Genomic DNA, 21,785 nt, shown 5'->3' with positions numbered 1-21,785 from the left:
TCAGTCTGCCTGTGCTTGGCACACCCCTCATATTTAACAACAATAAGAGATGGGTGGGGCTTCCCAGGTGGCACTAGTGGTAAAGAACCCACATGCCAAGGCAGGAGACTCAAGAGATGCAGGCTCCACCCCTGGTGGGCTATAGTTCACAGGGTCGCAAAGAGTCTGACACAACTAAAGCCACTTATCATGCACACAAGAGATAGGAACACCCAAGCTGGTCTTGCCCACAGTGCCTGAAAACTAACTGACTCGACTCCTAGTTCATTTCTTAACCTCAGCATTTTTCAGGCCAGGAGAGTCAAAGAGGCATCCCGTGGGAACGATCCCACTAACATAATGGTTTGAAGGATGTGGCATCTGCCCCAGGGTTAGAGGAAGATCGTGTTCATCACAGCTCTTTTAAAAAGAACCTAACAAAGCACCTTCCTTCACATCCTCACCCCTCAAAGACCTCACTAGGGGAGGATTCTGGCCTTTTGAGATGGCAACTTTCACGGGGAAGGAAGAATTTGGAGGTGGCGGGAGTTAACACAAAACATTTGTTGAGTAGGAAAGCTGAGGACACCAGGGGAAAATAATTAAGCAAGATTCAGGTGGTACTAGTAGTAAAGAATCTGCCTGCCAATGCAGGAGATGCAAGAGACAAGGGTTTGATCCCTGGGTCAGGAAGATCCCCTGGAGAAGGAAATGGCAACCCACTCCAGTAGCCTTGCCTGAAAATTCCAGGGGCGGAGGAGCCTTGTGGGCTATAGAACATGGGATTGCAAACAGCTGGACACATCTGAGCACAGCAACAACAAGATAAGAGATTTTCTATACTGAGACGTCAAAGAGCAACTGCTCTTTCTACAAGTCCCCAGAGTTGCTATGGATGAAGAACAAGAGTGCTGGGTCCTCAAGACAGAAGGGGAGCCCTGAGGTGAGCAGCAGGTACACCATCAAGTTTCAGAAATAGGCTGGCCAAGTAGTGGAGGCCCACTGAGAAGGAAATTCACCGTCACCTGTTTCCCTAGGGAAATGATAAAGGAAACACACAGATACGTGCCTATTTCCTGTTGCTGTTCAGTGGCTCAGTCGTGTCTCTTTGGGCTCCCATGGACTGCAGCACTCCAGGTTCCCTGTCCTTCACCATCTCCCAGAGTTTGCTCAAACTCATGTCCACTGAGTCGATGATGCCATCCAACCATCTCATCCTCTGTCATTCCCTTCTCCTCCTACCCTCAATCTTTCCCAACATCAGGGTCTTTTCCAAAGAGTTGGCTCTTCATGCCTACTAAAAGCTACCAATCTTCTCTAGCTCAGGGGGATAAGAGAGGCTTTAGACAACTTGCCTGATCACTTCCTAAACACTTCCAGATCATCTGATAGCAAAAGGCTTTCAGGCTTCTCTGGGCAACTAAGATTCTTCACTTCAAGAATGTATGGCATAAGAAATTCTCCAGCTCTTTCAACCAAATAAAGTTCCCAGTTGGAACAAAATGTTCTCAGCACGTCTTGGTATAAGGGCTCTGTACTACGTTTACTAATAAGGCCTAGATGAATGCTGTAAAGTTCTAACAGAAAATGAATTCCTATCAGGATACCAAGTAGGATTGTCATACTTGGCCAAAAAATAAAAAATAATACAGGAGCCCTGTTACATTTGAATTTCAGATAAACAACACATTATCTTTTAATATTAGCATGTCCCATGCCATAATTGAGTCAGACTTATGCTTACAAAAATTCGTCATTTATCTGAAAGTCAAATTTAACTGGGTTTCTGTACTTTTCTTACAATCCTGGTAAACAGCTTTGTCCAGAAGTCTGTCTGGATATAGGCACCAGGCTTCCAAGAGCTAAGAAGTTATCAATAAGGAATTTGGATTGATGGGGGATAAATAACATTCATTTGACAGTGGAGGAAATAGCTCATTTTAAGGATTCTTTCTGAGAATGCTTATATATCATTAAACAAAATTTTTTCCTCCTGCAACGAACAAGTGCGTGCATGCTCAGCCAGTCAGTCGTGTCCGACTCTTCACAACCCCATGGACTACAGCCTGCTAGGCTCCTCTGTCCATGGAATTTTCCAGACAAGAATACTTGCGTTGCCATTTCCTCCTTCAAGGGAGCTTCCTGATGAAGGGAGTGAACCAGGGTCTCCAGTATCTCCTGCACTGGCAGGAGAATTCTTTACCATTGAGCCACCTGGGAAGCCCAAATAACAAGTAAATCCCTTTGAATATGTGTTTCTGTTTGGGATTCAGGGAGAGCATAGAGCCTTCTGTCTGTGTTCCCCAAGTCAAGACTTAGGAACGTCCCTCATGTGGAAAGAATGCCACAGTCTCGTCAGGTATGAATGAGGGCCTTCCCTCCCCTTGCAGTATTGCTGGGAAAGGACGGACTACAGGGTCTGTGAATGCTCCTGGGTTTTCAGAAGGTGAGGCAAGAAGCCATTTCCTGACTCTGTATTCCTGGTGCCAACCAGGGGCTGCGTGCCCCCGGATATGTCCCGAGGAGCCTTCCTGGGGCTGCTGCTGTTGCGGGGGGGCTAAGCATCAGGCCAAAGGAAAAGTCCTCCTTGGAAAACAGCTCAGCATCTGCAGCAATTCATTTGCAAGATTTCCTGCTGTGGCTAAATGCGGTGGCTGCTTGGTTTGTTATTTAAAAGAGTGACCCTAGTGAGACCAGAGCTCTGATGGGAGTGGGGAGGGGCTGATTTCAGATCAGGAGGAGGAGGAGCACTGAGGATGCCTAATTGAATTCCATGATGAACTGAAAGAGTCCCTGTTAGTCACTCCCAATCCTTTCTGGATCCTAATAGAAAAACTATTCGAATACTAGTGTGCAAATACTAAGAGAGGCTAGGCATTGGATTCTAGAGCCAGGGGCAGCTGCACTGGGGAGAAGGGGAAGGAAAAGGCAATGGAGAAGTGTGTGGGCTGCAGGTCCACGGACAGGGGAGATATCCTGTCCAGGGGAGATGCCCAGCAGACAGAGACAGAAGCCTGGAAGAGTCAGGGAACAGGAGCAGAAGAGAACCTTCACGGAGGAAACAGTGCAGATGCGCTCTGGTAAGCCTGGTGAGCCCTTTACATGGGGCACTTGGCAAATTGAGGGAGGACGGACTGTCTCTCTGCTCTGCACTGGTCTCAAGGAAAGTGTGAATAACCTGCACTGTGCCATCTTTGCTCTGTTTAGGACCACTGTGCACAAGAAGGTGGAGGTGAGTGTTTGTGGTCCTCTTGACAATAAGCTTTAAGCAAGGAGGACGGAGGACTGGGACTTCCCTGGTGGTCTGGTAGTTAGGACTCTGAGCTTTCACTGCCTAGAGCCCAGGTTTAATCCTTGGTGGGGCTACCAAGATCCCATTTTGTGGACAGAAAAAAGAAAAAAGAGCACAGAGAATGAAAGAGGCTGCCTTAGTGTCCAGAAAAGATGGCAACAAGGTTAAAAACAATTATGGTTTCAAAGATATGGTGATTGGAGACCAGGCTTCACAGATAACTTTTACAGTCTAACATGAAGTCAGCCAGATGAGAGGTACTATCTTCAGATGGCAGCTTACCTAGAGGAAGTTTTGAGATAAAAGCAGGCATTCCTAAACCGTATTCATGGACCCTAAAGTAATATCCACTTGACTTCCTTGGGTTCTTTGGCAGATATTTTCATCTCGCTATTCCTTCATTATTAGTTTTGGCTTTCATGAACAAATATTTGGAAAAATCATCTGAATCAGATTTGAATTTAACACCGACAATGAGGAGAAAGCACGAATGTACAGAACTGAACACACAGTAAGATTTTAAAGGAAACGCCCCTTGTCTTGAAAAGAGGAGCAGAGCAGAGACGCTCCTGCGGGGCAGGGGGGGAATGGGTGATGGGCATCTCGGAGATACGTCCTGCATTCGATCCAAGGATCGTTCTCATGCTGCATGAACAAGGCAGACAGAAGCGTCCCTGATTCCACAGAGCATACAGGGAAGAGAGGTGATAAAGCACATAATGACGGTCGTCTTTATTGGAAAGGCAGAGGATGCGGGGCACGTGTGTAACAGAGTGATGTCAGCCCAGGGCTTGGCTTGCAGAGGAAGGGATGCCAAGACTGAATCCTGAGGGACGATGAAAAGGGGGCAGGAGAAGAGGGCAGGGGCACCTGGGGAGCACACTTAGGCAGCAGTAGGGGCTGGAAGGGAGGGAGGGCGTGGTAGGTTCAGCCTGGCAGGAAGGTGGCATTGAAGAGAGAGAACTGCAAGAGACAGTTTTGGAAAGCCAAGAAGGCTCACGCTGTGGAAGACTCTATAAACCATATTAAGGAGCTGGGACTTTATTACAGGAGCAATGAAAAGCTGCTGAAAGGTATTAAGCACGAGAGTGATGAAATCACAGTTTCATTTTAGATCACTCTGACTGCAGAGGAGATTTAAAAGAAGCAGAACTGGGAGCCAGAAGGTGTTTAGGAGGCCCTGTAGCAATGCGAGTCAGCAGAGGTGGGCTGGGATGCAGTGCACGGGTCAAAGTGAGAGAAGGCTCTCCAGGGAGAACCCACAGACAAGGTCATGGTTGACTGGGGCACCAAGGACATCTTGGATATTTTTATTGTAGGCACTGGGTAATAAGAGGTACTCTTTATAAGGGGCTTCCTGGGCGGCTCAGTGGTAAAGAATCCGCCTGCCAGTGCAGGAGACCCAAGAGATACAGGTTCAATCCCTGGGTTAGGAGATCCCTTGGAGAAGGAAATGGCCATCCACTCCAGTAGTCTTGCCTGGGGGAATCCTATGGACAGAGGAGCCTGGCAGGCTATAGTCCATGGGGTCACAAAAAGTCAGACACAACTGAGCGACTAAATAACAACATCCCTTTATAAGAGGTGCCAATTTCGCTAGAAGAGCGTGGGGAGGGTTGATGGGAGATAAGACAGCAGTTGAGCTCTGGATATGGTGTGCTCTAGGGCTCACAGCATCCAAAGGAGAACAGATGTGGTCATGGTTAGAGGGATACATATGGGGCTCAAGGGAGACTCTGCAGCCAGAGACATCAATTTGGGGGAATTTACAGACATTGCACTCTCGGCAGTGGATGAGAAATCTAGCAGAGGGGCTGGGACAGAACCCTGAGAGGCACCAACATTTAAGAGACATGTAAAGAAACAAACAAGCTGGGAGGCCAGGACAGATCTGCCAGGAAGGCAGGAAGAAAACCAAGATAGTCTTTAGCAACAAGTGCGAATAACGAGGGATGACAGAGAGAGCAGGGAGTTCAAGGCGGGGGAATGTCAGGGCTGGATCCCAGGTCCAGTCACAGTCACAGAGAAACTACCTTTAGTGCCGACTCTGAACTGGGAACGTTGTTGAGAGGCTATGGAGTTCAAGTCCCTTCCAGAAGTCAAATAAGCATTAGTCGGTACACATTCAACCTCCTGTAAATACAATATACTTGAACCTCTCCAGAGTACACTTTCTAATATTTTATTTTTTTTTAAGCTGGGTGGAGGGTACCTGAGTATGAATTAAGTTTTTCTGAATATGTTTCTATGTGTCTGATATAGTTCACAATAAAGGTGAAATGGATACCCAAAATACATTGTTGAGTGAAAGGAAGTAAGGTTATCGAACAGTATGTCTGGTTAGAGTTTCATTTATGTAAAACTGTAGATTCATCTCCACACGGGGACACTTGCATAGGGAGCTAGTTAGAAAGATGGCCATTGATTATTTCGGCAATGATTGTTTCTTCAGATTTAAGATCTTTACTTTTGGGGGGGCCTCTTCCATATTATTTGAATTTTTATTGGCGTATAATTGCTTTACAAAGTTGTGTTAGTTTCTGCTGTACAATGAAATGAATCGGCTACTGGGCTTCCCAGGTGGCTCAGTGGTAAAGAATCTGCCTGCCAGTGCAGAAGATGCAGAAGACACCGGTTCCATCCCTGCGTCAGGAAGAGCCCCTGGAGAAGGGTCTCCCTCTTGGACCCCTCTCCCACCCCGCAACATCCCACCCATCTAGGTCACCACTGTAGCAGCTTTAGACAAATAACAAAACCACAGAAGCAGATACAGAACCTGTACCTGACTCGTTTATACAATGGCCCCTATGAGGATGTCCTGCCAAAAAGCTGGATTCTAACTGTAACCCGCCAGGCTTCTCTGTCCATGGGGAGGGGTGAGGCCAGGGGAGCAGAATTCCACCCATATCTTCTCATTCAGTAAACCTGAACAAGGGCAACCATAAAAGTTTTCTCTATAATGGTGCTCTCACTTAATCTCAAAGGCAGAGAGAGGAGAAGCAAAAAAAAAAAAAAAAAAAAATTTAATTAAAAAAATTTTTTTATGTAATAATAATAAAAACAATAAATGTTCAATGAGCCAAAAAGAAAAAGACATCACCATACATGTAACATCTATTTCTGTCATATTTGTAATGTCATATCTGTAAAGACAAACTATTAATAACTAATTCCTGGTGGTGAGCACACTGTTATTTGTTGTAAAATTCTTTGTATTTACTGATTTTTTAACTTTTTTCAATAAAATCAAGAGTATTTATTAAAAAACAAAAATAAGCCAAGGGACGAACTCTCTTCATGTGCCTACAGCCTCAGGTAGAGCATCATCCCGAAGGTAAGGAGCCAGTCCTCTCTCACATCTATGCCTGTCTCATCTTTCCCAGTGATCAGGTGTGTAGCCATCGGAGAGCTCTGTGTTCAACTCCAAACTCAACCTCTTAGTTTCAGCATGACCTTAGACAGCTTACACCTACAAGCCTATTCTTTTATATCCTAAAATGCAAGCAATTTTCAAAAGCTGCCTGGTAGAGTTGTTGCCTTGAGGGTTAAAGGAGGTTGAACACACAAAACTCTTAAGAGGAAGACCAGGCATGTGGGAAGCAATCGAGAAGGAGGGGAGCTGTTCTGTATTTCTTAAAACAAGAACAACTGCACAGCAAGCTCTGAAGCTGGGTCGCCCCCACCGTCACTGGCCCTCCCAGTGGGCAGCCTTCAACCACAGACACGGCGAACTGCTCTTCCCGGCACGTGAACCTCCGACCCGGTCTCCGGAGCTCCCCTCCGACCGCCACAGTCGGTGCGCCGTCTGCCGCGCGCTCACCTGTTCAGCATATTGGACTGGTAGATCCTCTTCTCGTGGGTGTTGTAGCAGCTGCTCTTGGGCTCTGGGATGAAGCTGTGTTCCGACAGCATGTCGGAGGCCGCGGTGGTGATGATGGCGATCCCGTCCCTCACTCTGGCAGGGAGGCCGTAGTCCCACTCGTCGTAGGACACAGAGACCAGGCCTGTGGGGAACTCCGAGGGCACTGTGTCCGTGTCCCCGGCCACCAGACTAGGCACAATCCATGTGTAGCCATAGCCGGTCAGCCCTACTGAGTTAGCCACTTCGAAGATGTAGGTGGCCTCTTCCTTAGTACAGTAAAGAAGAATGATGGGGCTCTGAAGTTTCTTGAGCTGGTTCTGGATTTTAGAATCCCCATCGTCCAAGGACATGTCCAGCAGAAGGACCTCCTCCAGCTCCCAGCCCACGAAGCTGTTCTCGATGGTGCTGCGAATCTTGTTGACAAAGTCCTGGTAGCCAGGGAAGTAGGTGGTGACGATAGAGAAGATGTACCAGTCATACTCCTCCATGATGTTGAGCATCACGGAAGCCTGCTGTTCAATGGATGGGCCGAACTGGAAGAACATGGAGGATTCATCCTAGAGTGGGAAACATAAAGAAAGAAAAAGAGAGAGAAAAGTCAAAACAAAGATGGTGAGGGAGAGCCTGAACCAGCTGGACACAGAGGTTTGTTTGTGTCAATTACTTTTTCCACATTGATGCCTTTAAAGAGGGATATGTTTGAATTGCAAACATCTGTAATACTCTCCTTCTTAAAACCTTCCCCTGGAGAAAACCAACCTGGGTCTATGCTCTCTTTGAAGTCCTCGAGGCTACTGCAGAGCCCCAGACAGCCTCCCAAAATCAAATATGTTAGTATTTCTAGAGCAAAATGTAGGAAGAGTCACAAGAAGCAGGATAAAGACTAAATGGCCTCATGTCAGCTGAGGTCAGGGTTTGCTATCAAATGAGTTATATAAACACAAACTTGCTCTTTCCAATTTTGGAGACTTTTGGATTCATCAGTTGTGGGTGTGTTTCATTCAATTCAGGGAATAATCCAAAATGCCCTCAATCTGCCCTTAAATCTACCTCAAGTAGGGAGGGGGCAAGTGAGTGGTCCAGCAGGTGAATGGCACTCAGGTATGGCGAGCTGGGAAGTGCATTGTAGCACAAGACTTGATCTCTGCATTGTCTATAAAGACAGAACTGTTAAATGAATAGCACATGGAGTTTTCTCTCTGTCTTCTACTCTGGTAATGAGGCATATAGGTTAGAATGAGGCACAGTCAGTCTATGTAAGCTACAAGTTACAATGACTTGTCTTCAAGGTCATCTGTGATTAAGCCTGTATTCGAGAACAGCGTATAGAGAACAGCTCTTTCTCTTTCTTCTATAATGCCAAGGGTCTCCGTCTGACCTGTGTATTACACACAACCCTCTGTCAATTCTAAGCATCTTATGTTTTCTCCCACTTTGTGAGGGAGAAGCCCTTTTACATTTCTCCCATGTGAAGCTGTATTCCACCTGCCATTTGGACATGTCAGGCCCTGCGTTTTACCTCCATCTTACAGCTAGAAGAATCTGAAACCACAAAATGAAGACCCTCTCAGCCTCGTCCTTCTGTTTCAGTCTATTTTCCCCTGATTTCCTCCTGGGTAATGGCGTCTCTTTTCTTGGTCAGTGGCCCCTGTCTCCTATCTGATGGTTTATCTCCATTGTATAACTATCCAAGCTAACAAAATTGTGTTTTTAATTCAAAGGGGGCAGTGCTTTTTTATCCCCAAAACCAGAGCTTTGAAGCATGGTTACAAGAGATCAGGCTTTTAAACAAAATGATGCAGTGATTTCTTAGTTCAGAAACATATTGTTGTACAGCTGAGAAATTGCTGAGTATTTTTTGGGCACTCGCTATTGAAAAAAAAAATGCAGGCTGGGAGATATCCAGCTGGTATCCAAAGACCCTGATTCGGCAGCAAGAGCTGCCAGCCTGAGGCTCTGCCAGGGCTGGGTGTGCTTCACGTGCCTTGAACTCTTCACATTTTCTTCCAAGTGATCCAAATGAAACAGGAGCTGCTCAGTCATGTGGGGTTAATTCCTTCTGCTATGGGTAAAATGGTACTTATAATGGCTCCCTCCTCTGGCTTAAACATACAGTCCAAGAGGAGCCTCTTAGGATCATGGAACTCAGGGATATAGAGAGGGTGGGGTACCAGGAATGCATGGGGAGGGAATGGAAATTATTTCAGAATAAAAGAAAGCCCAGGGCCAGATGGCTTCACAGGTGAATTCTACCAAAAGTGCAGAGAACAGCTAACACCTATTCTGTTCAAACTCTTCCAGAAAACTTCAGAGGAAGGAAAACTCTCAAACTCATTCTATAATGCCACCATTACCCTGATACCAAAACCAAAGACACCACACACACACAAACATTACAGGCCAATCTCACCAATATACATGGATGCAAAAATCTTCAACAAAATTCTAGCAAATGAAATCCAACAACACATTAAAAAGCATTGTTATCAAGTGGGCTTTATCCCAGGGATGCTAGGATTCTTTGATATATGCAAATCAATGAATGTGATACACAAAATTAACAAATTGAAAGATAAAATGATTATCTCAACAGATGCAGAGAAAACTTTGGACAAAAATAAGCATCCATTTATGATTAAAAAAAAAAACTTTCCAGAAAGTAGGCATTAAAGGAATATACCTCAACATAATAAAGGCCATACATGACAAACCCACGGCAAATATTATTCTCAGTGGTGAAAAACTGAAAGCATCTCCTCTAAGATCAGGAACAAGACAAGGGTGCTCATTCTCATCTCTATTATTCAACCTAGTTTTGGCAGTCCTAGCCACAGCGACCAGAGAAGAAAAAGAAATAAAAAGAATCCAGATTGGAAAAGAAGTAAAACTCTCACTGTTTACAAATGACTGACACTACATATAGAAAACCCTAAAGATGCCACCAGAAAATTATTGGAGCTAAGGGTAAAATGGTGTTTATAATGGCTCTCTCCCCTGGCTTAAACAGACAGTCAAAAAGGAGCCTCTAAGGACTATAGCAAAGTTGCAAGATATAAAATTAATACTCAGAAATCCCTTGCATTCCTACACGGAACAGAATAGTGATTTTTTTTTTTTTTTAATGCACCCAGCCCCTGCTCCTTGTCTTCCACTTCAACGCCAAGTATGGACTGCTCTTCAGGTGACACTGACCTTGTTCTTGGGTTACAATATAGTGTGGGAATCCAAGACAGCAAAGCTTAATTATGACAAGACTTGTCAGGGACCCACAGAAAACCACAGTAACAGGAAAGGAAGGCCCGTGACAGAACAACTTACCCAGAACGGTTGTGATCACTTTAAAGTGACAGCCATGTGTTTTCCTTGTGACTTTCAGCTAAACTGGGGAGTTTGGGAGATTCTCAAATGAGATGTATTATCACTTGAGTTTTCCCCAGCCCAGTGGACATGACTAAGGGACAGATGCATCCAAATATACCTTAAAATGCACAGGCGTAGGATTAGATGGGTAAAACTACTGCCCATTCTATGCTAAATGAACATATCACAAGGAGGTTCTTGAACACCCACAAAGCTCCAGCCACAGTGAAGCCACAGCTGATTCCAAAACACAGCTAGAGATCCCTTGAAGGAAAACCCATGGGCATCCATAGTCAATGAGCCCATGCTAATGAGACTGAATTTAAAAGACAGCCAATCTACTGTATACCAACCTGACCCTCTCCTTCTTAGTCTTCTCTTAAAACTCCCTCACAGAAATAACTGAGCTCTTAAAGAAACTGCCAGCTATTATGTGAAGAAAGCCAATAAACAGTGAAAGGAAAAAAAGGAAAAATTAATATGGTTTCAAGTTACCTCCACCACATCCTTATCTTACCTACTAATTCTATCATCTTCCACGATCATCCTTTTCTGATTTCCTCCACTCCTGTCAATGCCCAGTTCAACCATCTTATCTTGCCAATCCTTCATTAAATAAGGAGGCCTTACAAGGCGATTTTATCTGGGGCACCAAGAGGAGGTTAATGAAACCAAATGGGAATCAAGAGACAAAGTTATAGCTTGGACAAATGTTTCCTGGTATAATGAGTGGTCCAGCATTATTAATTTAGTTGACACATCAATCTGGCATATAGCAGTCGGGAATGGAACAGCTCTTTTTCAACAAAGCTTTGGGCTAACTATAAGTTGTAAGCAGTGACAGCCTTTGCAAATTATGGTCACAGCCACAAATCAAAGAGCAATCTTGATGTGTGCATGGAGTGGAAAGGACTGTGGCCATGCATCCATCTTGGCAGGCTCCCAGCATGCACTGTGATCACCACAAGAAGTAGCATCTTCTAGGATGAAGGACAGGGATATAACTCAGCGCACTATGCTTCCCCACTAACATTTTTATCTCCTGGTGTCATTACAAAACGTTATGTGCACAGGTCCTTGGAGCAGTCTCCTCAGATTCCCAGTCAAATTTATTATATGAATGTACTTCTTCAACTTGCCTCCAGAGCACCTTTAAAGCAGTCCAAGATAAAGGGTTGCCATGACTGATAGGTGCAGCCAGCACAGGGAAGCTACGATGGGACATCAGAGCCTGTCAGTCTGGAACTGTTATGGTGAACCCCATCATGTCGGTGTTCATGGTGTTTATTTGCTAATAAGAAGAAACAAAAACAAGTACTATTTTCATTCTACTAACTGCCTCAGAAAATTGCTGCCTAGAAAATTAGCCGTACATGAGATTCTTCTTCTACATCACTGAGATCCCTTACAGATTTGCTTCAGACATAAAGGATATACTAGCAATGGCGTTCAGCTGCCAGTTCACCTTGGGAACTGCCCCAGCTGAAGAGAACCCCCTCACCCAAAGTGGATAGAGTGCACGGAGTGACCGGTGGTCATGGAGTCTAAAGACCTGGTCCTCCTGCCTTAATTCTGGGCAACTCTGAAGGATGTGTCTGTCTTCAGAACTTCCCACAAGGTTCCGTTAATACTGCATCAAAGGACTTCCTCGGTGCTCCAGTGGTTAGGAGTCTGCCTGCCAATGGAGGGGACACAGGGTCCATTCCTGGGCCAGGAAGATCCCATATGCTGCAGGGCCGCGAAGCCAGTGCACCACAATTAGTGAAGCCAGTGAGCCCTGGAGCCCATGCTCTGCCACAAGAGAAGTCACCACAATGAGAAGTCGGCACACCGCAACTAGAGTGCAGCCCTTGCTCGCAGTAACTAGAGAAAGCCTGCGCACATCAATAAAGACCCAGAACAGTCAGAAATAAAGAAAGAAAATACTGTCTCACACTGTATTTCTCCCTCTGTCTACTCCTGCCCTTCCATTCAGGGCGTGTGGGACTGGAGAGCATTCGCTCCTAAACCTCCCATGCACCAACTTCACCTCAGATCACCTTCTCAGGGAACCAAGCTGCAGATTTTATCCATTTCCCTTTTCCAATGTGAAAAAGTGACAACTTGAAAGTGAACATGGTTATCTGTTTTCAAATATAAAAATGACTTACATGGTAGAAAACTAAGTCTCTGCCCATTGGCTCCAGAGGAGAAAACTGGGACCAGTGAGCAGAAATAGTAAAAGGCACCATTGGGCTCAATGGAGAAAGTACATTTGCAACAATTATAGCTGTTTAAAATGAAATGGGCCTCGTAAGGTAAGGAGCTTGCTGTCGTTATGAACATTCAAAAAGGAGCTGGATTATTAACAGATAAAGGGATTCTCCCCAGCACTCCATGCGGAAAATGCCAGGCTCATCTCTCAGGCCTATTTCAAAAGTCAGCTTTTTTTGTGCGTATTGTCTTTTCTGACGTTCCCAAGTCAATTCTCTTTTCTCTGTGCTTTCACAATATTTTATACATGCCTCATCACCATATTTATTTATTTAAAAAATTCTAATGAAGTATAATTGATGTACAATATGATATAAATTATAGGTGTGCAATACAGTGACTAACAACTTTAAAAGTTATACTCCATCTATAGTTATAAAATACTGGCTATATTCCCCGTGTTGTACAGTGTTTCCTGCTGGCTTATTTTATACCTCATAGTTAGTAGCTGTTACTCCCTTACCCCCATATTGCCCCTCCGTACTTCCCTCTGTGGGAATCACTACTTTCTTCTCTGTATCTGAGTCTGTTTCTTTTTTGTTGTTATATTCACTAAGTAAGTAAGTAAGTAAGTAAAGTCACTCAGTTGTGTCTGACTCTTTGTGACCCCGTGGACTGCAGCCCACCAGGCTCCTCAGTCCATGGGATTCTCCAGGCAAGAATAATGGAGTGGGTTGCCATTTCCTTCTCCAGGGGATCTTCCCAACCCAGGGATCGAACCCGGGTCTCCCGCATTGGAGGCAGACACTTTAACCTCTGAGCCACCAGGGAAGCCCTGTTATATTCACTAGCTTGCTGTATTTTTTTTTTTTTTTTAGATTCTACATATAAGTCATATTATTCAATACTTATCTTTCTTTGTCTGACATCTCATTTAACATAATACTCTTCAAGTCCATTCCTATTGATGCAAATGGCAAATTTTCATTCATTTTTATGGCTGAATTGTATTCCATTGTGTGTGTGTGTATATATACACACTCACAGACTACAACTTATTTATCCATTCATCTGTTGATGGACACTTAGGTTGCTTCTATATCTTAGCAAGTGTACATGAGGCCGCCATGAACACTGGGATACACGTGTCTTTTTAAATTAGAGTTTTGGGTTTTTTCAAATATATACCCAGGAATAGAACTGCTGGGTCTTATGGTAGTTCTTTTTGCCTTTTGATACTGTTCGTGGTGTTCTTGCAACAAGCTTATTAGAGTGGTTTGCCATTCCTTCCTCCAAAGCTGTGGTTTTTCCAGTAGTCATGTGTGGATGTGAGAGTTGGACCATAAAGAAGGCTGAGTGCCGAAGAATTGATGCTTTGAACTGTGGTGTTGGAGAAGACTCTTGAAAGTCCCTTGGACTGCAAGGGGATCAACGAGTCAATCCTAAAGGAAATCAACTCTGAATATTCATTGGAGGGACTGGTGCTGAAGCAGAAGCTCCAATACTTTTGTCTACCTGATATGAAGAGCAGACTCATTGGAAAAGCCTGTGATGCTGAGAAAGACTGAAGGAAAAAGGAGAAGAGAGCAGCAGAGGACGAGATGATTAGATAGCATCACCAACTCAATGGACATGAGTCTGAGCAAACTCCAGGAGACAGTGAAGGACAGGGAAGCCTGGTGTGCTGAAGTCCATCGAGTGGCAAAGAGTCAGACACGGCTTAGGGACTGAAGAACAACAACAGCAATGGTAGTTCTATTTTTATTTTTTTAAGGAACTGCCATACTGTTTTCCATAGTGACTGCACCAATTTACATTCCCACCAACGGTGTTTGAGGATTCCCTTTTCTCATGGGAAGCATATATGCATGCTTCATCCCATTAAAAAATGTGCATTTCTCAAGAGCAGGAATTGCACCTTATTCATCTCTGAATCTCCAGGTGGCACGTGAAAAAAATTTAAATGTTTGTTGTATTAATATTACAAAGTACATTCCTTTGTTGGGTGGGAGATGAACTGAAATGACCTTGATGGTCTCAACTGGTTCCAAATTTCTATGCTGATGGCACATGTCTGCAGTTATGCCTGAATGGTTGTGCACTTGTACAAAAAGTGAAGGGGATCTACCTTGGAGCCAGCCCAAGAGGCAGGAAGTGTACCAGTCATTTCTTCATTCTTCTCTACGGCAAATTCCATGAAGCATCATCTACACCTCTTCCAACTCTTCTCCCGTTCCTTCTTGTACTAATTCCAATCACACTTCCAACACCACTCCTCCTCCCCAAAAGATCGTCTTGTGAAACGCAGTGGTGACATTTGTGCTGCCAACTCTAACGTCCATCTGCAGCCTTTGACGTGGGTCATCACAGGCTCCTCAATATGCTCTCGTCCCTTGGTTTCCAGGGCTTCCTATTCACTTGCCTTTCCTCCTAACTTACTGGTAGCTGTTCTCCCATCTCCTTTGCTGGTTCCTCCTCTTCCTTCTGATCTTTTGAAGCGGGCGCGCCCCAGAGTCAATCCTTGATCCTCGTTTTGTTCCCCTTCTCAGAAATCTCACTCAGTTTCCCGATTTAAATCCCATTTCGATGCCGATTGCTCTCACACTTCTTTCTCCAAAACTTCAAACTGACACGTCAAACTGCCTATTCTACATCTCCATTTGGATATCTCTGAACATATCCAAAATGGAAATGTTTCCAATTTCAGTTCAAGGCGATTCTCTCCTCCTACTGACAACTCCTCTCTTTCTTTGGACTTCTACATCCAATCAGCCAGGACACCTTGACTGCCTTACCTTCAAAAGGCTGTCCATTAAGAGCCTTTGACCACCCACATTGTTTGAGCCACCCTCATCCTTCACCTGTCATTGAAAGGCCTGCTAACTGGCCCTCCTGCCTCTGCCCCAGTCTCATGTACAACAAAGAAGCAAGATGATTCTTTGAAAGCTTAAATCATAAGATGCTATCTTTGGTCCCAAATCTTCAATGACTTCCCAACTCACTAAAAGGAAGAAGCTGACACCCAGGATTGGAACCCCACTGGCCCTCAGATCCCACCTTCTCCAATTCTACCTCACACACTCCTCCAAGCATGCTGATTGCTCTTAAATACACTAATTCCCACCCCAGACCTTTACTCAAGCTATAGCCTCTGCCTGAAACACTTCATCCAGCTTCCCAGGTACCCACAGGGCTAACACACACCCCTGGTACAAGTCTTCACTAAAACCTCACCTTCTCAACAAAGCTCAATCCTGAGCCTGTGATACGATACAACAGTCACTCTCTCCCATCAAAGGTAGGCCTGAGTCCTCTTATCCTGCCAGCATACGAAACCTACTCTTAATTATGAATCCACTTTTGATTTTTGCCACAGCATTCATTTACCACCATCAAACATAATACAATGTATTTATCATGAATGTTTGCCTCTTCCCAACTAGAATATGAACACCATGAAGGCCGGCATCAATTTATTTGTTTATTGCTGTAACTCAGCACCTAGAATGGGCCCTGGCCCAAAGTGGACTCTCAGTAAACAGCTGGTGAATTTTAAAAAGTAGTCATTTGCCATTGTTTGTGTTTGTATTTGTTCACATTTTTCTGTGGGGGTGTGGGGTTCATGTATCTTTTCTAGTTAGTGTGTTCGCATTCTTCAGATAAATACCCAGAAGTAGAACTGCTGGGTCATACGGTAGATCTATGGTCAATGTTTTGAGGAACCCCCATACTGTTCTCCAGAGCGGCTGTACCAGTTTACATTCCCACCAATAGTACCCGAAGGCTCCCTCTTCTCCACATCCTCACCAACACTTGTCATTTCTTGTCTTTTTAATAACAGTCATTCCAATAGGTATGGGCTCCTATCTTCCTATAGTTTTGAATTGATTTCCCTGAAGATGTGTGATGCTGAGCATCATTCATGTGCCTGTTGGCCATCTGCATGTTCAGGAAAAACATCTATCCAAGCCCTCTGCCCAGTTTTTAATCATAATGTTTGCTTTTTTTGCTATTGAGCATTATGAGTTCTTTATGTATTTTACATATTAAAACCTTATCAGATAGATGATTTACAAATATTTCTCCCATTCAGTAGGTTGCCTTTTCATTTTGTTGATGTTTTCCTTTGCTGTGCAGAAGCTTTTTAGTTTGATGTAGTACCACTTGTTTATTTTTGCTTCTGTATTACTCAGCCATAAAAAAGAATGGAATCTTGCCATTTGTGACAACATGGTTGGACCTTGAGGGCATTATGCTAAGTGAAATAAATCAGGCAGAGAAAGACAAATACCATATGATTTCACTTATAGTGGATTCTTAAAAATAAAAAAGCAAACGAATCAAAATGGAACCAAAAAAGAAAAACAAAAAAAGCTAAGCTCATAGATACAGAGAACAGATTGGAGGTTGCCAGAGGCAATGGATGGGGAGTAGGTGAAATGGGTGAAGGAAGTCAATGGTACAAAGTTCCAGTTATAAAATAAATACATCATTGGGATGTAATGTACCACATGATGACTATAGTTAATAATACGATACTGCATATTTGAAAACTGCTAAGAGAGTAAACCTTAAAAGTTCTCACCACAAGGAAAAAAAGTTTTGTAACATGTTTGGGGAGGAACGGTAACAACACTTGCTGTGATCATTTCACAGTGTTTACAAATACGGAATCATTATATTGCATGCTCAAAATACAATATAAAATTACATATCAATTACACCTCAATTACAAGAGTGGCAGTTGATGTTGCCTCCAGATAATGCTCATGCAGGCATGCTAAGTCACTTTCGTCGGGTCTGACTCTGTGCAACTCCGTGGTTTGTAGCCCTCCAGGCCCCTCTGTTCATAGGATTTCCCAGGCAAGAACACCAGAGTGGGTTGTCATGCCCTCCTCCAGGGTATCTTCCCAGCCCAGAGATCAAACCTACATTTCTTATGTCTCCTGTATTAGCAGGTAGGTTCTTTAACCACTAGCACCACCTGGGAAGCCATAGATAATTTTCAAATGTAGTTTATTTTTGTTGGCTATTGAACTGATAACATTTTCCAGCATTTTATTTATTTTTTAATGGAAGAATAATTGCTTTATTGAATTTTGTTGGTTTCTGCCAAACACCAACATGAATCAGCTGTAGGTATACGTATGTCCTCTGAGGTCCCTCATGCTGCACAAATCTTAGCACTGTATAACATCCCAGGGATTACAAGCCTGCTAGGACATTAAAGCAAATTCAGATTAAATAAATTTGACCTTTCTCCTCCTTCTGTTTTCCTTCTAAATTCAGTTCTTAAGAAGGATCTGTGTTTGAAAAAAGGCTAAAACCTCTAGGCTTTTGCTGAAAACCTCCACTACCCATCAGATTTAGAAGGCAAGTGTAGAAATGACGGGCTAAGAGGTCAGGTTCCTCCAAGCTGGGTTAGTCCTGGGTATTTCTTCTCTACTTCTTCCACACCGACCACAAAGTAGAAGCAGAATATGGGGACAAAAATCTCTCCTCTCCCAACACAAGGGGAGGATTTTCTCTACCCTCCCAACTCCAAGAGATCCCCTTTTTGGTGACTATAAACTCTGATACCAACCACCGTTTTTTTTCAGATGACTAAGGCTGGTGTAGCTATTTAGAGTGGGTTTGGTTAGTGTCAATTCTGTGAGCCCTTCAAGAAAGAAAAAAACACCCGATGGTCTCGCCATTAATCAGAAATATCATGAGTGAAACACATAAAGGAAGCTCACTGGTGGAGAAGCATGATCTTTCCTGCCAGTTAAACGCTAGATTCATTCTCAGTAAACCCTTGCACACAAAGAGAATGCTCTGGGTTTTCAAAAGCCCATGAACAGACATTCAAGCAGATTGAGCTAGTCTAACAGCCATTCTGGATAGCTAAACAACTCCCCCAGAAGCCGGCATTCTTTCTCTTATTTGTTCTTTCAGAAGATAATTTTGCTTTCTCCTTGAATTGTGTCCTAGTTTCCTCCCTGAATCTCCCTCTTGGATGTGCTTCAATCGCTGAATTTAAGCCACAGCTGAGAAACAAACTAAAAGTATTCACTTTGAGAATGTCTACAAGGTCCTTCCTATTCTAGGTCTCAGGGACAATTTTTTAGCAAGAAGAAAGCTTACCAGCAACAGACAGGGCAATAAGAGGAGAAGAATAAAAAGGCCAGTTCCCTCTCACTAAGATACTCAAGTGAATTAAAGAATTGAGTCAGGAAGCAAAAGGCCTGGAGAACACCAAAAGGACTTTCAGAATGTGCTTGGGCTCTGCTATAAGGCATCAAGACATCAAAATCCTAACAAGGCAATTGCATTTCATCTTCAATTAAAATTCTTCACTATGACCAGTGTTTTCTGCACATCGAAACAACTCTCAGATGAACTGACTTGTATTTTTATTAAGGGGTCCTTTCCTATAAAAGAACGAGCTGACATATTCAACAATCACCACATTCTGTGACTGAATAAACATACTTTTAAATAAATGCAAGTGGAGAAAGCAGGGGAATAGGAAAAGTTGGGGGGAAAATGAAATAGAGAAAAATAGTATAAACATCAAACCAACAGTATTAATTAGGATTATCAATATCAGACTAAATTTATGTAGACAAGTTTACAAAATCAAGTGTGCTCAACACAAATATAGATCTGGGGATTTTCATGAATTAAAAAAAAAAGCATTTCATAGATAAAAAGAAGGGCATGGTAAAACTAAACCACAGAACTAAGAGAAAAGAAAAATTTTATTAGGAGCGCAATCCAAAATCAAAACTGCTTATACCATCAAAATCTTTCTATTTCACTTAAGCCAAGAGGGTGGAGTTTACAGAAGAAATGTGCTCGTTAATAAAGAACAGGGTGAAGTACAGACCAGTGATGGTACTGGATGCATCAGCAGCATTTTTCAGAGTGGAGATGTAGACATTTGTCTCAAAAATATTAATGTTCTCATCTCTTAATATGTATTTGCTCAGAGCATCACATTCATATACCAATGGGAGTAAAGAATTGGGGAGGTGCTCACAAGAGGAGATGAGGAGGAAAGGCATTTTATACTTGACAAAGCTATGAGTGCTGGTACCTTACATGCTGCTGAAAATAACAAAGCCCTGGTTCTAAATACAGTAGCTATGTTCATGAACATGGGTCTCTTCAAAAGATTCCTGGAAAACAAAAAGGTCTCTGTCCTTCTGTCCCTGCTCTATAGAGAAGGATGAAACATTGCTGAATTGAGAATCTGGATCAATCGTGCTCTTTGGCACAGGTCAACAAGCCTTTGCCGGGAGAAATATCAATAACCTCAGATATGCAGATGACACCATGCTTATGGCAAAAAGGGAAGAGGAACTAAAGAGCCTTTTGATGAAAGTGAAAGAGGAGAGTGAAAAAGCTGGCTTAAAACTCAACATTCAGAAAGCATCCGGTCCTGTCACCTTATGGCAAATAGATGAGAAAACAACAGAAACAGTGAGAGACTTTATTTTTCTGGGCTCCAAAATCACTGCAGATGGTGACTGCAGCCATGGAATTAAAGGATGCTTACTCCTTGGAAGAAAGGCTATACCAACCTAGACAGCATATTAAAAAGCGGAGACATTACTTTGCCTACAAAGGTCCATATAGTCAAAGCTATGGTTTTCCCAGTAGTTATGTATGGATGTGAGAGTCGGACCATAAAGAAAGCTGAGTGCCAAAGAATTGATGGCTTTGAATTGTGGTGTTGGAGCAGACTCTTGAGAGTCCCTTGGACTGCAAGGAGATCAAACCAGTCAATCCTCAAAGAAATCAGTCCTGAATATTCATGGGAAGGACTGATGCTGAAGCTGAAGCTCCAATATTTTGGCCAGCTGACATGAAGAACTGACTAACTGGAAAAAACCTTGATGCTGGGAAAGACTGAAGGTAGGAGGAGAAGGGGATGACAGAGGATGAGATGATCGGATGGCATCACCGACTCAATGGAAATGACTGTGAGCAAGCTCTGGGGGACGGTGACGGACAGGGAAGCTGGTGTGCTGCAGTCCATGGGGTCGCAGAGTTAGACACGACTGAGTGACTGAACTGACTGAACAAGCCATTGCCTCCAGGGGCAGAAAGAAGTTTCCTGAAAAAGTTTTTCCCAACAAATATCCAGTGATCTGTTTCCCCAGGTCCCTGCACTGAGAAACTGATCACTACTTCCTCACAGAAAGCCAAGGATGGCTGTTCACAATTAACATGGCTTTGAAACTTTCACTTTTCCAAACCAATTTGGTCCTCTGTCTAAAATAGGCAACACATTTTGAAGGGCTCCAGAAATGAAAAGAAAATTGCATACAAGCAAATTAAATATACATATACATCTTCAACCGCTTGTCATCACCTGCCTGGCTCTGCCTGATTTGACTGTGGACTTAGAATTTTGGCCACCAGTTGTGCCTTCCACCCTTTAAAGCAGGACTGGTTGTGTCCCATCCTCAACCAGAACATCTTCTAGAGCTGACTGGGCTGCTCCAACTCCAGAATTTACAGCACATGATGTGAGCCTGGCTGGGTGCAGAAGATGAAGGCTTCCCCCCCTTCAGACTTACTAAGTGCCCACCCAAACTTCTGCATGACTTTTATTCCTGTCTCTACCAGATGAGACTGGGCTTCCCTGGTAGCTCAGCTGGTAAAGAATCCGCCTGCAATTTAGGAGACCTGGGTTCAGTCCCTGGGTTGGGAAGATCCCCTGGAGAAGGGAAAGGCTACCCACTCCAGTATTCTGGCCTGGAGAAGTCCATGGACTGTATAGTCCACGGGTTCGCAAAGAGTTGGACACAACTGAGCGACTTTCACTCCCTACCAGATGAACAGCCCTACTTAGACCTTCCCACTTTCTGCACAGTCCCTGCCAACACCCTTGATGCTGGACACTCCCTGCTCCCTATATCCAGGTGCCAACAGAGACTGGACATCCTTTCCTGCTCTTAACAATAAGAAGTTTATGTTGCTTCGTCCACTATTGTATCAAACCCCTGCATTCCCACACCATCCTGAATCACACCAAGTGTGGGTTATTTGATTCGAAATATGTTGTTTTTGGAGGGCTGGTGGTGCTAGTGGTAAAGAACCCACCTG

The 21,785-nt window shown here is 43.7% G+C and overlaps 1 protein-coding gene across 1 annotated transcript in view; it reads right to left on the bottom strand.

Moving 5' to 3' along the window:
- GRIN2B (glutamate ionotropic receptor NMDA type subunit 2B) overlaps positions 1-21,785 on the bottom strand; it is a 355,273-nt gene that overhangs the window by 224,041 nt on the left and 109,447 nt on the right. The window contains exon 2 of the mRNA XM_068970887.1: positions 7,092-7,690. Within this exon, the coding sequence (XP_068826988.1) occupies positions 7,092-7,690 (599 nt within the window). The remainder of the gene's footprint in view (positions 1-7,091; positions 7,691-21,785) is intronic.

The sequence above is a fragment of the Capricornis sumatraensis genome, chromosome 4 (genome assembly GCF_032405125.1).
Source record: "Capricornis sumatraensis isolate serow.1 chromosome 4, serow.2, whole genome shotgun sequence".
NCBI lineage: Eukaryota > Metazoa > Chordata > Mammalia > Artiodactyla > Bovidae > Capricornis > Capricornis sumatraensis.
Note: the sequence above shows the minus strand (reverse complement) of the source record. Positions and strands in the feature narration are given on the sequence as shown.